Source organism: Aquarana catesbeiana, linkage group LG08 (assembly GCF_042186555.1).
Source record: "Aquarana catesbeiana isolate 2022-GZ linkage group LG08, ASM4218655v1, whole genome shotgun sequence".
NCBI classification, from domain to species: Eukaryota; Metazoa; Chordata; class Amphibia; order Anura; family Ranidae; genus Aquarana; species Aquarana catesbeiana.
Window position 1 is genome coordinate 308,996,831 of NC_133331.1, and position 15,233 is coordinate 309,012,063.

Genomic DNA, 15,233 nt, shown 5'->3' on the forward strand with positions numbered 1-15,233 from the left:
AATTCCCATTGTTGGTGTCAGAGGGACAAAATAAGTCTCATTGTTGGTGTCAGTGTGATAAAATAATCCCCATTGTTGAATAAAAAGACCAATTAATGAGAACAAAGTCTAACTCCATTCCAGCATTAGGAGGTACTTGTCCCACACTCCCGCTGCCTCTCTACTGATGTTATACTTTTTACTATTAGAAAGGAGATCACTTCTCCCAACAGTCTGGTATAATTGCAGTACTTGGTGATGGAACCCAGAGAGTGTTCCAGCCATTAGCACCTCACTGTCACTCCTGTGGGATGCAGATACAATACGACAGTAGCCAAAAAGCACAAAACTGCCCTGCAGCATTCGGGAAACTTGGCCCAATGACAAGGTTGTGTTTACCTTGTGAGAACTTTCTCAGGGCTGCAATTCCCTTGAGCTCCACAAGGTGGTGATCTCACTTATACTGTGACAGAAAGTCTCTATGGAATACAGACAGGAAGTGATGTCAGGTATAAATATGAAGTTCCGGGTGAGAGGTGAGTAGGGAGGAAGTAGAGAGAAGACATTGCTGGAAGTGGTAGAAGAGGAGGTAATAAGATCTTATTTTCTATTTACACCCAGTAACCTCCACCCCCCCCCGTCATGTTCCGTCCTCTTCCTCCATAGTCACTGTAACGTCTTTTATCTCCAGCAGATGATGATACACACATCTATAGTTTGGAAACCTAGATTAACCCCTTCCGGGGCAGAATTTGCCCACTTAGGGGGCTGGAACATTCTCTTCCTTTTGGAGATGTGTCACCTTCTTATTGGAGATGAGATGAACATACCTGGGTTCCGTGTGTGACGGGACAACAGAACTAAAGTTCAGGTGCCGAATCCGAACCCCATTAAAGACAATGGGAGACGAATGTTAAAAAACAGTAATGGCCATTTTCTAGGTTAATAGGCAAGAGTTTGTCAGACAAATGACATGGGGGGGGGGGGTTTGGGGTGGTGCCCTGGGGGACATGGACCAAAACAAACATATTTTCTTTTTAAATCCATTGGGCAGGGAGCAGCAATCTTTGTAATGCTTAAAGGTCCATATCCAAGAGGAGTTCCGCCCGCCCCTTTTAACCTTAGGACGCTTACCTGTCCTGGAGTCCAGCGATGTCAGCACTGCAGCTGATGTTTACATTGGCTGTCGGGTGCTGCCGCCGCCATTGCCGGTATAGGCATTCACCGTCGGGCCCTCTACTGTGCATGTGTGAATCGCGCTGTGCTATCTCACTGCCCTGGCCAAAGGGGAGGGAGGAGGGGGGCCGAGCTGCTGTCATAATTCACCGTGGCCCGATCTCCTAAAAGTGGGGACAGGGTACCTGTAAAAAAACAGGTACCCCCCCCCGAAAGGTGCCAAATGTGGCATTGGAGGGGGGGAGAAATCAGATAAGCGGTAGTTCCAGTTTTGGGTGAAACTCCACTTTAAAGTTCAAAACACTATAAAATAGCATGCCTGGGAGACGTCCTGACCTGGCCTGTGAAGTGGTCCATATGTATGTACTACAGCAACACTGACATTTACAAAGAAAAATAGTTTTGCTGTTTCGCCGCCCTGGACACTATACTTAACCACTTGACCTCAAAAGATTTAATCCCTGCATGACCAGGACATTTTTTGCAATATGGCACTGTGTTGTTTCTTATGGTTGTATAAGAAAATTATTTCTTATACAATCATCATAACTGTATAAGCAATCACAGTGGAAAAAAAATGGTCACCCCCTCCACAATGTGTGTCAGTATGGTGACACTGCACAATTTGTAAAAAAAAAAAAGTTTTTATTTACATAGTGTCACCAAAGCAAGAGCTATGGCAATGATCATGTACAGTGGCTGGCAGCTCTAAAATGACTGTATGTCAGTGCCACCAGCCATTGTTTCTGATCACTCCCACAGCAGTACAATGTCACCAGATCAGTGCTGTCAACCACCGCATTGTGCCTAATCTTCCCTGCACTAGTCCCAGTGCCCCTGATCATGGCCACACCAGTCCCAGTGCCCCTGATCATGGCCACACCAGTCCCAGTGCCCCTGATCAGGGCCACACCAGTCCCGGTGCCCCTGATCACGGCCACACCAGTCCCAGTGCCCCTGATCACGGCCACATCAGTCCCAGTGCCCCTGATCACGGCCACATGGCCACACCAGTCCCAGTGCCCCTGATCACGGCCACACCAGTCCCATTGCCCCTGATCACCGCTACAGCAGTCCCAGTGCCCCTGATCACCCCCACACCAGTCCCAGTGCCCCTGATCACCGCCACACCAGTCCCAGTGCCCCTGATCATCATTGTCAAAGCTTGTGGCAAAAATTGAAAGCTTCATGAGGTGTTTGCTTTTCAAAATATGGTCATTTTGTGGGTGTTTCCACTGTCCTGGTGCTTCAGGGCCAGCAAAAATGTCATAGGTAGTCAGGAAATGAGATGTGTAATTTATGCCCCTAGGAAGCCTGAAAGTGCTCCTTGGATTCTGGGCCTCTCTATGTGGCTACACTGTAAATAAAGTCTCACACGTGTGGTATCGCCATACAAGTAGAATGTGTTTTGGGATGTTATTCTAAGTATACCTATGATGCGTCTTAGAAATGTCCTATTGATTCAAAACTTTATGGAATAAATACATTTTTATTTTCTTTCTTACACTTTCCAAAAACTTTACATTTTCATAAGACTCACTATGTCTTTCAATAAATACCTTGGACTGTTTACTAATGGGGTAATTTTGTGGGTGTTTCTTCTGTCCTTGCAATTCAGGGACTCCATAAATATGATAGTTAATCAGGAAATTAGATGCATAATTTACATTCCATGAAAACCCAAAGGTTCTGTTTGGATTTTGGGCCTCTCTATGTGTCTAGGCTGATAGAGGGTAAATAATGAGTTAGAATGACAACTTTGTGAAAAGAAAATGTGTTACATTTTTTAGTTTTCAAAAAAATTGTGACAAAAAAATTACAACTTAAAAAACTCAGCATGCCTCTTACTGAATATATTGGACCGTCTTTCCCAAAAGGGGTAATTTGGGGGTTATTTGTACTGTCCTAGCATTTTGGGGCCTCAAGAAGTCAGTATATCAGGATTGATCAATTTTCAATATATATACCATTGTAGTCATACAGACTAAAAAGTATACACTAACATACCTAAGAAATGTAGAAGAATACATTTTGCCAACATTTATGAAGAAAGATTATTTATTTGCAAATTTTTTAACAAACACTAATCAAATGTTTTTTTTCTAAATTTTATTTTCTTTATATAGCAAAATAGAAAAAAAAACAGTAGTTATTAAATACCACCAAAAGAAGGCTCTATTATGGAGGAATTGCCTTCCCAGACCCTCTTCGCTATTTTTATGCGGTTCACCTTACTAGAGCACTCTCCTGGTTCACAGATAAATGTCTCAAACAGTGGCTTGATCTTGAACAATCTTCCATATTTCCCTACAATGTTCTACCCTGGCTTGAACCTTCCAATTTGCATGTTCTCAGTAGTCGTCCTCTTATAGGAGCTACTCTGGGGGTCTTACAACAGTGCACGGATGCCGTCATTTCACCCCTCTCGATTATATCCAGTGCTTGGAGACCATACTATTTTTCCAGGGTTAACAGATGTGCGATTTAAGCAACTTATACTTCTTGGTATTTTTCTACTTCACAATTTCATGTCTGGTGGGGGGGAAATGAAAAATCCGCATGTCATTCGGGAGCTGTTTCCGCTGCCCCTAGACAACTGGCGGCTACAACAGTTTATCCACTTTCTTACCGCCTTATCTCATTCTGGAGTTAACGATCGCCATAATAGTCCCTTTGGGGATCTCTGTTTGGTGCCAGACCCCACATCCCATGCAGTTTCCGATGCCTATAAATTTCTAAGCTGACCTGCTGAATCTTTTGTATCTACTTAAATGGGAAAGGGATCTGGGTAGGGAATTCTCTGCAGAACAATGGGACCATACTATGTACTTTGCTCCCTACTCCATTGCAAGCAAATATCAGGAGTTGGGGTATAAAATGCTCACCCACTGGTATATGGTCCCAACCCTGTTGAGGAAGCTCTACCCAGAAGCAACGAATCTTTGCTGGCGTTGCAAAGAAGATGAGGGTGCTATCCTCCATGTTTTCTGGTCATGTAGCAAGCTGACCAACTTTTGGTCACAAGTCAGGGAGACTGTTAAACAGCTGATGGATGTTGACCTAGAGCAGTGTTTTTCAACTCCAGTCCTCAAGGCGCCCCAACAGGTCATGTTTTCAGGATTTCCCTCAGATGAAATGAGGCTGTGGTAATTACTAAGGCAGTGAAACTGATCAAATCACCTGTGCAAAATAATGGAAAGCCTGAAAACATGACCTGTTGGGGGCCTTGAGGACTGGAGTTGAGAAACACTGACCTAGAGGAAGACCCAGCCAGGTACCTCCTACACCACTCTGACCTCTCTAGGAAACGCTATAAAAATTCTCTGTTGATCCACCTGTTGAATGCTGGCCGGGCCTGCATACAAGTTACTTTGGAAGCAGGATACCTCCACGTCGCTCTCCATGTGGCTTAATTAAATTGCTTAAATTCACTCAATGAAAAATGTCACTGCCTCGCTACAGGGCAAAGAGGAAACATTCAGCCTTAGGTGGTTCTATTGGACTCTTTTTACCTGATCAAGGCAATATATACACTGATCATGCATTTGGGGGATTGAGATTTTTGCCTTTTTCCTACTGAGCTGGCCAGAACCACCTCTGGAGGGAGTCTATTCCACATTTTCATAGCTCTTACTATGAAGAAACCTTTCCGTATTTGGAGATGAAATCTCTTTTCCTCTAGAGGTAATCTTTGATGACCTTAAAGTGAATAAGTCAAAACCCAAGTTCACTATATGGACCCCTTATATATTTAAATATTTTGATCATATCCCCTCTTAATCTCCTCTTCTCAAGCGTGAATACAGCCCAGTCTTGAAGTGGTTAAATTGCCAGTAAAGTAGCTCCCAGCTACTTTCATCTGTCTATAAACATAGTGGTCAGGGATTCCCTTCATCTATATTGGACCCTTATCCTAGAGGATGTACTAGTATAGATGGTAATGGGGGGGCCAGACAAAAAACTGTGGGGGATCTCCTTAAAAATACATACCAGACCCTTATCCTTCATGAGCCAAGGGTGACTGCCAAAAAAAAAAACCCAGTGTGGAGTGCTCTCTAAATTCAGTACCAGGCCTTTCAGGGCTGGTATGAACTTTAACCACTTCCATCCCGGGTATATTTTGGCACTCCTCTGTCAGAAACCATGAAATCAGGCCGAGACAGAAGTACAGTTAAATCACACTTGTATAATAATAAAAGTAAAAAGAACAAACTTAGTCAAAACATAGCCAAAGTTCAGTAACCAGAACGGATAGTCAGCCAAGCCAGAAGTCAGGGATCAATGTAGTGGAACAGCAAGCAGGATCTGGAGCCAGAAGGGATGTCAGCAAAGCAAGTCTTGAACAGGAACACAGGAGATTTCTGTGATATTGACCAAAGCGAAGGCAGAGCTCCTCTGGATTGGACGGCTTAAGTAGGCAGGACTGACGAGCAGGATATCATCAACAGCTAAGTAACTGTGGCGAGATAAGAGCTGGCAATTAGCCGACAACTGAGCAGCCAGCTCAGAGAAGGAAGGGCTGAGCCCAGCCCTGACACTCTCCTACATGTAAAAATAATCATTTTTTGATAGAAAATGACTCAGAACTCCCGAACATTATATATATATATTTTTTTAGCAGAGACCCTATGGCAGTGATGGTGAACCTTGGCACCCCAGATGTTTTGGAACTACATTTCCCATGATGCTCATGCACTCTGCAGTGTAGTTGAGCATCATGGGAAATGTAGTTCCAAAACATCTGGGATGCCAAGGTGCACCATCACTGCCCTAGGGAATAAAATGGCGGTTGTTGCAATTTTGTATGACACACAGTATTTGCGCAGCAGTTTTTCAAACACAATTTTTTTTTTTGGAAATAAACACTTTCATGAATTAAAAAAAAACAAAACACTAAAGTTAGCCCAATTTTTTGTATAATGTTAAAGATGATGTTATGCCGAGTAAATAGATACCTAACATGTAATTCTTTAAAATTGCGCACACTTGTAGAATGGCGCTAAACTGCGGTACTTAAAAGTCTCCATAGGTGACGCTTTAAAAATGTTTACAGGTTACCAGTTTAGAGTTACAGAGGAGCTCTAGCACTAGAATTATTGCTCTCGCACTAACGTTCACAGCAATACCTCACATGTGTCGTTTGAACGCCGTTTACATATGCAGGCACGACCTACGTATGCGTTAGCTTCTGTGTGCAAGCACGAGGGAATGGGGGCGCTTTAAACATTTTTTTTTTTTATAATGTTTGTTTTATTTTTATTTTTACACTTTCCCATTTTAATTTTTTTGTTTTTTTGATCACTTTTATTCCTATTACACGGAATGTAAAAGTCCCTTGTAATAGGAGTAGATAAATGTTTTCACCATACCAGAAAAACTAGTGAGTTTGCCACATCCCTGCAAAGGGGGTCCATGGGGCAGACTTTGCCAGATTGGATGGATGTGCCCCATGGACCCCCTTTACACAGCCTAAGGAACGATAGAGATCATTCCAATACAGTTGCATCATTGATGCAGGACTGTGACCAAAGTCCTACCCGACCTTTACTTTGAGACCTCCATATGAGCTTTAGGCCCCTTTCACACTTATGCGACTTCAAAGTCGGGCGATTTTACCACGATTTTCCGGCCGCGATTTGGGAGCAGTACTACTTTGTATGACTTTGCCACAACTTTGGCATTAACCATTCTCAGCTTGTGCTTACAAAGTCGTACTGAAATCGTGTCTATATTATTCAGGTACGATTTGCATGCTACTTGAGGGTTTAACAATGAGGTCTATGGACATCAACTCACATGGAAGTTGGCTCTAAGTAGTGCAGGGACTACTTTGAAGTCGGCACGACTTAAAGTCATGCCAATATGAATGGTAGTCATTGAAAATCATGGAGAATGACTTGTCATGCGATTTTGCAGTGCAAAATCGTGGGACAAGTCGTATAAGTGTGAAAGGGGACTTAAAGTTTTCATTCCTAGCTGCACATCCCCTTGCGTGAGGGACCAGCAACACGCTCTTTCCTGTGGGCCGTGATACTCTAAATCTGTAGGTTGAACTAGACCTCCACGTACGCCATCCATTGACAACGTTAATTTTACTCTTGCCTGAATATTCTGTGTGTTTGATTACGGTGCCATTCACCATATCTCGAATTTAAATTCTCCTATATAAATGCCCCTGATGAAAGGACTTTGAACCTGAAACGCGTTGGGTACTGGAAAGCTTTTCCTGGATGTTGGCTACCACAAAGTGTTTTCGGATACTGGAGAGAGACTACTTTATATACGTACCTTTGTATTCTATTGCAAGATATTTTGTTATGTGTATTTGTGTCTGATGTTTATGAATGTTTTAGCAATCATCGTGTGATAATTTTTTTAGTTTCTTCTTGTATTAGTAAAATGATTTTTTACATATTCCATTAGTGTTGTTGCCAGTTTAAAGTCCCAATTGGGGGGTATCCAACTTTTTTGTAGTAGGAATAGGGCATGACAGGTCATCTTTACGAAGAGATCTGGGGTCTATAAGTCTCCACATCTCTTCTCTATGCTGGAAAACCTGAGTTAAAAAAAAAAAAAGCGATCTCGGCTTACCAGCAAAAAAGCAGCAGTGTTTACATCTGCTGGCGCCTGAAGTGACGTCATGACGTCGCTTCCGGTCTCCGAAGGGTCAAAGAGATGGTCAGTGACCATCGGGTTCTTAGTTAGCTCTTTGGTAAACCGCCGCTGCCAGCGGATTCATTCGCATGGGTGAGCCAGGAGGGCATGCGGGAGGAGGGGGCGTCCCTCCCGCCGCCTGTAAAAGCAATCAAGCGGTTAAACGGCCGCTATGATGGCTTTTACTGTGCAGGGAATCACCTGCAGAAAAAAAGATATCTGAATGATGCCTGCAGCTGCACCCATCATCCAGATATCTCCACTGAAAGTCCAGGACATCATATGACATCCTTGGGCTGGAAGTGGTTAAAAGGGAACTCCACACAAAAAAAAAAACAAGAAAAATAAGAGTCCCCCCCCCCCCCCAAGTTCAGGTAAGGGGGTCGTTATTGGCTCTACTCCTCCTGATCCATTTCAGGGCACATACCATCAACATGGGGGGGATTCCCCTGGCAAAATATCTTGTCACCCATGTTGATGAGGAGAAAGGCCTTATCCCCTAAATCCTGGCCTGGTGGTTGTGGGGGTCTGCAGGATCTGGACAACCAGATACCACCTCCACATGTGAAAAAGTAAGGGGTAATGTAGCAGGTATAGCTTGGTAAAAACTGCCCAGTGACATCACAGTTTGATGGCATCATTTGTGAGCTCCTTTGTATTGCATCACCACACTGCATCATCATAGAAGATAAGAAAATATTGCACAAAAACACCGCACACCTCTCTGCATTCCCCACTCTGCCCAGTCTCTCTAATTCTTTCAAAAAAATTCCAGCAGTAGCCCTGATTGGGTAGAAACTGTCCAGCAGGAGGACAGCAGATAAAAGAGGTCCAAATTGAGTGAGATGAGGCAGGGGTTATCTAGCAATAAAAATTAGAGTATAGAATCTGAGACAAACCTGACCAGTGGTTGGGCAGTATGTAGTTACATTTAGTTAGACTTTCAATTTGGGTACACAAGGCAAGTATTTTGCTGCAATTAAAATTGACAGATTGGCAGCTGAGATAAATGGAAACTTTTGAAGATTAGGGACCCTGAGAATGAGGCAGTGGAGCATGGGGCGGGGCATGTAATGCCACGTCAAATAGTGGGTGTAGCCAAATTGTTATAAAGTAGGAGGGGCGTAAAGCGGTGTTAATAAATAGGGAGAAGAAAGCCTTTTAGCTCCTTACATTTCCACCCTAATAGTGTACATCCAATAAGGTTAAGATAATTCTTCGCTTACAGAAAAACCGACATAGATCACATGACCACAACAATGAGGATGGAAGAGGACCGGAGTCACATGACCGAGAAGATACTAAACCTCACCCTGGAGATCATCTACCTGCTGATCGGAAAGGTAAGGAGGATTCTGGAAGGTCACATGACATCACTCTTATCTCTATTAATAAAACACAGACCTGACCGGAGAGGTGAGGAGGATTCTGGGAGGTCACATGACATCACTCTTATCTCTATTAATAAAACACAGACCTGACCGGAGAGGTGAGGAGGATTCTGGGAGGTCACATGACATCACTCTTATCTCTATTAACCGCTTCAGCCCCGGAAGATTTGGCTGCTGAATGAACAGGCCATTTTTTGCGATTCGGCACTGCGGCGCTTTAACTGACAAGTGCGCGGTCGTGCGGCGCTGCACCAAAACAAAATTTACGTCTGTTTTTTCCAATGAATAGAGCTTTCTTTTGGTGGTATTTGATCATCTCTGCGGTTTTTATTTTTTGCGCTATAAACAAAAAAAGAGCAACAATTTTGAAAAAAAACATAATATTTTGTACTTTTTGCTATAATAAATATCCCCATTTTTTTTAAAAAAAAGCTCATTTTTTCTCAGTTTAGGCCGATATGTATTCTTCTACATATTTTTGGTAATAAAAATCGCAATAAGTGTATATTGATTGTTTTGCGTAAAAGTTATAGCGTCTACAAAATAGGGGATAGATTTATAGCATTTTTATTATTATTTTTTTTTTTTTACTAGTAAAGGCGGCGATCTGCGATTTTTATCGGGACCGCGACGTTATGGCCGACACATCGGACACTTTTGACACATTTTTGGGACCATTGTCATTTATACAGTGATCAGTGCTATAAAAATGCACTGATTACTGTAAAAATGTCACTGGCAGGGAAAGGGTTTACACTAGGGGGCGATCAAGGGGTTAACAGTGTTCCCTCTCTGTGTTCTAACTGAAGGGGGAGGGGATCGTCTAGGGGAGATGACAGATCGCTGTTCATACTTTGTATGAACACACAATCAGTCTCTTCTCCCCTCAGAGAACCAGGATCTGTGTGTTTACACAGGAGGATTCTGGGAACGTGACGTGATATTACTGTTTTTGCTTGAATACAGAGCTTTCCTGCTGTGAAGTCAGGTGATCATATGACCATCACAGTGCCTTCACATGACTTCCTGAAGCCTAAGAGACACAACATGCAGAAGATTCTAGAAGTCACCAAGAAGATGATGGAGCTGCTGACAGGAGAGGTGAGCGGTGCTGGGAATTCTGGGACATTATCCAGTAACAGACAAGGGATGTGTCTGGATGGTGACTGTATCATTGTGTGTGTCAGGTTCCTATAAGGTGTCAGGATGTCACTGTCTATTTCTCCATGGAGGAGTGGGAGTATTTAGAAGGACACAAGGATCTCTACAAGGACGTCATGATGGACAATCAGCCGCCCCTCACATCACCGGGTAAGAGGAGACTTTATTGTAAAGGAGAGAGCAGTACGGAGGGTCCACCTAGATCCCCCATCATCTGATAAACACATAGAAACAATGTATTCAGTCAGTGTGTGTGTTTCCTACAGATGGATCCAGTAATGGGAACCCACCAGAGAGATGTCCCCGTCCTCTGTATTCCCGGGATTCCACACAGGAAGATCACACCATCCCTCACCATCATCAGGTAGATGAGGAGCAATCACTGATAGTATCATTAGGATCTGTACATTATCTACATTGTTACAATTTCTGTAATTTTTATTATATTTTCAGAGTGGAAACCTGAGAGATTATCAAGTTGATATTAAAGGAAAGATAAAGGAGGAGGATGATGAGGATGGGGTGATGGAGGAGTCTCTTAAAGTACACAAAGATCTGTACCAGGACACCATGGTGGACTCATCCAGGTACAGAAACCCACCAGAGAGATGTCCCCATCCTCTGTATTCCTGGGATTCCACACATGAAGGTCACACCATCCCTCACCATCATCAGGTAGGTGGAGTTGAGGGTCTGGAACATAAAGTGATTGAACACTCTGACATGTGGAGACGTTGTGTAGTGTCTACAAGATGATATTTCCTTTGTGATATCTTATCATAAATACTTCTATTTTACAGATGATTGGGACATTAGAATGTAGAAGTGAGGTGATATCACAGATATTTTCCTAGTTCAGTGGTATTACATGTTATGCAGTAGAATCAATGAAATTATAAGTATGAGAGCTGATAGAGGATGTGGAAGTAAGGAATCATTTAGGGAGCAGTGATCACAATTACAATTAGACAATTACGTTCACTGTAAAGGCACAGGAAAAGCAGAGAAGAGGAAGGGACAAGTATAATCAATTTCAAGAGAGCCAACTTCACCAAACTGTGCTCCAGTCCAAACTTCATGACTATAAATGGGAAGGTATTCTAGAAACCAAAAACACGGAGAAAAGTGTGAGTGCTTTAAGAACTTTTTTAGGTAATGGCATTAGCCAGTGTATTTGAAAGGGCAACAAATCTAACAGAACTAAGCCTAAATCTGGGTGGCTAAAAGTGTGAAAAGGCACATTAAGCACTTTACGCGAAACGACGTACTTGTACACCGTTCTGAGGAAGTGGTTGTACCGGGGTGAAGCTTGCAGCTGCAGACATCACCCCGGTACTGTTTTTTTAAAGCTGACGGGCGGCTTTCTGGTGATAACAACCGATGCGGCTCGGCTGTTATCACAGGCAGCGGGAGGGGACGTCCGCTGCTCCGCTCGGGTCTCCCTTCCCCCTGGGAGAGACCCGAGCGACCAGCCGGCACGTCCGCTGGAGTCAGGAACAAAGCCAGAATCGGCTTAGATCGGGTCTCCGATGTAGCAACCTGGAAGCTATGTCACTTCCGGTTTACTCAGCCGCCAATGGCGGTGATTTAAAAAAAATCTAAAGTATTTCAAAATGCAGATTTTGGCGTTTTGAATACTCTTTTAAGTGCAAAGGACACATTTGAGGTCTTTTAGACCCCATAGCCCTCCATAAAGAGTACCTGTCAATGCCTATTACTGTCACAAGGGATGTTTACGTTCCTTGTGACAGCAATAAGGCCCCTTTCACACTGGGGCGGGAGGTGCGTCGGCGGTAAAGCGCCGCTATTTAGGCATGTGCAATTCGTTTCGTTCCGAATTAGTTTTTTAACGAATTTCAACAAATTCATTAATTCGGAAATATCCGAATTAATGAAAACCAGTTTAACAAATTTTTCCAAATATTCGTAAATTCGAAAAATTTGTACATTCGTAAATTCATACATTCGTAAATTCGTACGTTCGTAATTTACGAATGTACATTCGTACATTCGTAAATTAGTGAATTCGTAAATTCGGAATAATAATAATAATAATAACAACTTAACTACTATTACTAGTAACTATTAAATTATAAGTATTGGAATTTCCTTTCAAATTTGGCTGTCAGTAAACGTAACACATACAAATTTATCCGAAGGTTACGAATGATCCGAAATAACGAATGCCGTATCCAAACGAATGGAACTTAATCAATTAATAATAATAAATAACAATAATAATAATAATTTTATTATTATTATTTATTATTAATTTGTTCCGTTCCATTTGTTTAGATGCAGCATTCATTATTTCGGATAATGCATAACTTCGGATAAATTGGTATTTGTTACGTTTACTGACAATTTGAAAGGAAATTACAATACTTATATTTTAATAGTTAGTTATTATTTCAGATTTTCGAATTTTCGGGTTTTTGGATTTTCACATTTCGAATTTACGAATGTACGAATGAACGAATGTACGAATTTACAAATGTACGAATTTACGAATTTACGAATGTATGAATTTGCAAACTGCGATCATAACGAATGACCTGAAAAACGAAAAAAATAAATAAACTAATGAAACGAAAGCGAAAATGAACTAATTTTTTGGCCGTGCACATGTCTACCGCTATTATTAGTGGCGCTTTACCGTCGTTTTAGCGGCGGTATTCGACCTCTAGCAGGGGCGGCTTTACCCCTGTTAGCGGCTGAGAAAGGGTTCAAAACCGCCGGCAAAGCGCCTCTGCAGAGGCGCTTTGCCGGTGGTATAGCCGCACTGCCCCATTGATTTCGATGGGCAGGAGCAGTGTATACACCGCTCCTTCACTGCTCCAAAGATGCTGCTAGCAGGACTTTTTTTCCCGTCCTGCTAGCGCACCGCTCCAGTGTGAAAGCCCTTGGGGCTTTCACATTGGAGACAAAGCAGCGGCTGTTTCGGTTTGCAGGCGCTATTTTTAGCGCAATAGCGCCTGCAAACCGCCCCAGTGTGAAAGGAGTCTAAGTGAGCAGATTTTTTTTTTTTTTTAAAAAGAGACAGTGTTATAAAAAAAAAAAAAAAAAGAAGAAAAATAAAAATTTTAAAGAGCCCCTGTCCCCACGAGCGCGCACACCAAGGAAAATGCATAAGTAAGTGGCGCCAGCAAATGTACACGGTGTTCAAATCACACATGTGGGGTATCGCCGTGATCGTCAAAGAGAGAACAATAATTCTCCTCTGTAACTCTAAACTGGTAACCGTTAAAAAAGTACCTCAGTTATGAGGAAAGACTACAAGTATTAAACTTATTCTCCTTGGAGAAGAGATGCTGAACAGGGGATATGATAGCGATACCCAAATATCTTAATAGTGATTCCAGCATTGTGAGGAAACTATTTAGTGACAGGTCACTCATGAAGACACGTGGCCACTTGATTTGGTTGGATATGAAAAGGTTCAACCTTAAACTGGGGAAAGGATATTTACTGTTAGAGCAATAAGGATGTGGAACTGCCTTCCACAATTGGTGGTTGCAGTGGGAAATGTAGCTAATTTTAAAAAACCCTTAGAAGGACATCTTATAGAACACTATATTCAGGGATATGGGAAATGGTAGGGACATAACACTTACACACACCCACACTAGATGGACTGATGTCTTTTTTCAACCATAAAGCACCCGAAAATGGAACTTCTGCTTTTACGGTTCCTCCCCCCCTCCGGTGTCACATTTGGGAACTTTCAGGGGGGGAGTGGGGAGCAGATACCTGTCTAATACAGGTATTTTGTTCCCACTTCCGGGCATAGATACCCGGGCCATCCGTGGGTATCTACGCCGCTTCCGGCGCCTTCTCTGCCCCCCCCCACACTGTCTTCTGGGAGACACACAGGTCCCAGAAGACAGCAAGACAGGAAGGCTTCACTTCCTGATTCCCTTACTGAAGATGGCGGCGGCAGCACCAGACAGCCGAGGGATAGATCGGCTTCGGGTGCCGACATTGCGGGCGCACTGGACAGGTAAGTGTCCTTATTTTAAAAGGCAGCAGCTGCAGTATTTGTAGCTGCTGACTTTAAAAAAAAAAATCGGTGGACCTCCGCTTTAACAACTGTAAGTATAAAAACTGCAGCTGCTTCTTTCCACTAGCGTTGCTGACCAGGGCTACACACTCCCACCACCAAAGGTCTTTGGTCCCCGAAGAAACATTAGTGTCTGTTAAAGGAGCAAATATGTAGCCACTCCTCACTGCTAGCATTGCTGACTAAGGCTACAGTTATTCATTCGGTGGTTAAACAAATGTTCGGAATAAGTAACTTCTGTGTACTAAACTAAGAATTCATACCTTAAAAATCTGCTGTTGATATGGGGTTGTTTGTGGTGTGGGTTTGAATGTGTGTATGTATGAATGCTGTTTGGGTCTTTCTGTTCCTTCATGGACTGCCAGCTTGGTGTACACCAGGGATATGCAATAAGCGGACCTCCAGCTGTTGCAAAACTACAAGTCCCATCATGCCTCTGCCTCTGGGAGTCATGCTTGTGGATATCAGAGTCTTGCTATGCCTCATGGGACTTGTAGTTCTGAAACAGCTGGAGGTCCGCTAATTGCATATCCCTGGTGTACACTAATTAGTACATGACTTGGTATAGTCATAACCACCTTACACGCCTGTAATGTAAGTCTGTCTCTGTTGTATTTTTTGCTGTAAAATCAAAATAAACACCTTTCAAAAAAAAAAAAATGCAAGTTACACGCTAGGGGAGAACCCCGCCCATCCCTGACATCATCCCCGACATCAGTGCTTAGATTTGACAGCTCCACTCTCACTGCGGCCGCATGCCCCAGGCTTGCCCACCAATCACTGGATGTTTACACTCGGGGCTAATAATTCTA

The 15,233-nt window shown here is 42.9% G+C and overlaps 1 protein-coding gene across 6 annotated transcripts in view; it reads left to right on the forward strand.

The window, feature by feature from the left end:
- The window catches only part of LOC141105049 (uncharacterized), a 167,620-nt gene that overhangs the window by 102,079 nt on the left and 50,308 nt on the right, over positions 1-15,233 (forward strand). For 2 of the 6 annotated variants that reach the window (XM_073594870.1, XM_073594865.1), the window contains exons 4-6: positions 10,388-10,511; positions 10,628-10,725; positions 10,815-11,036. In XM_073594870.1, the coding sequence (XP_073450971.1) occupies positions 10,388-10,511; positions 10,628-10,725; positions 10,815-11,036 (444 nt within the window). Of the gene's footprint in view, positions 1-479; positions 569-9,037; positions 9,153-10,166; positions 10,302-10,387; positions 10,512-10,627; positions 10,726-10,814; positions 11,037-15,233 lie in introns of those variants that run through there. The other 4 variants (XM_073594869.1, XM_073594867.1, XM_073594864.1 and 1 more) reach the window with 3 other exon arrangements.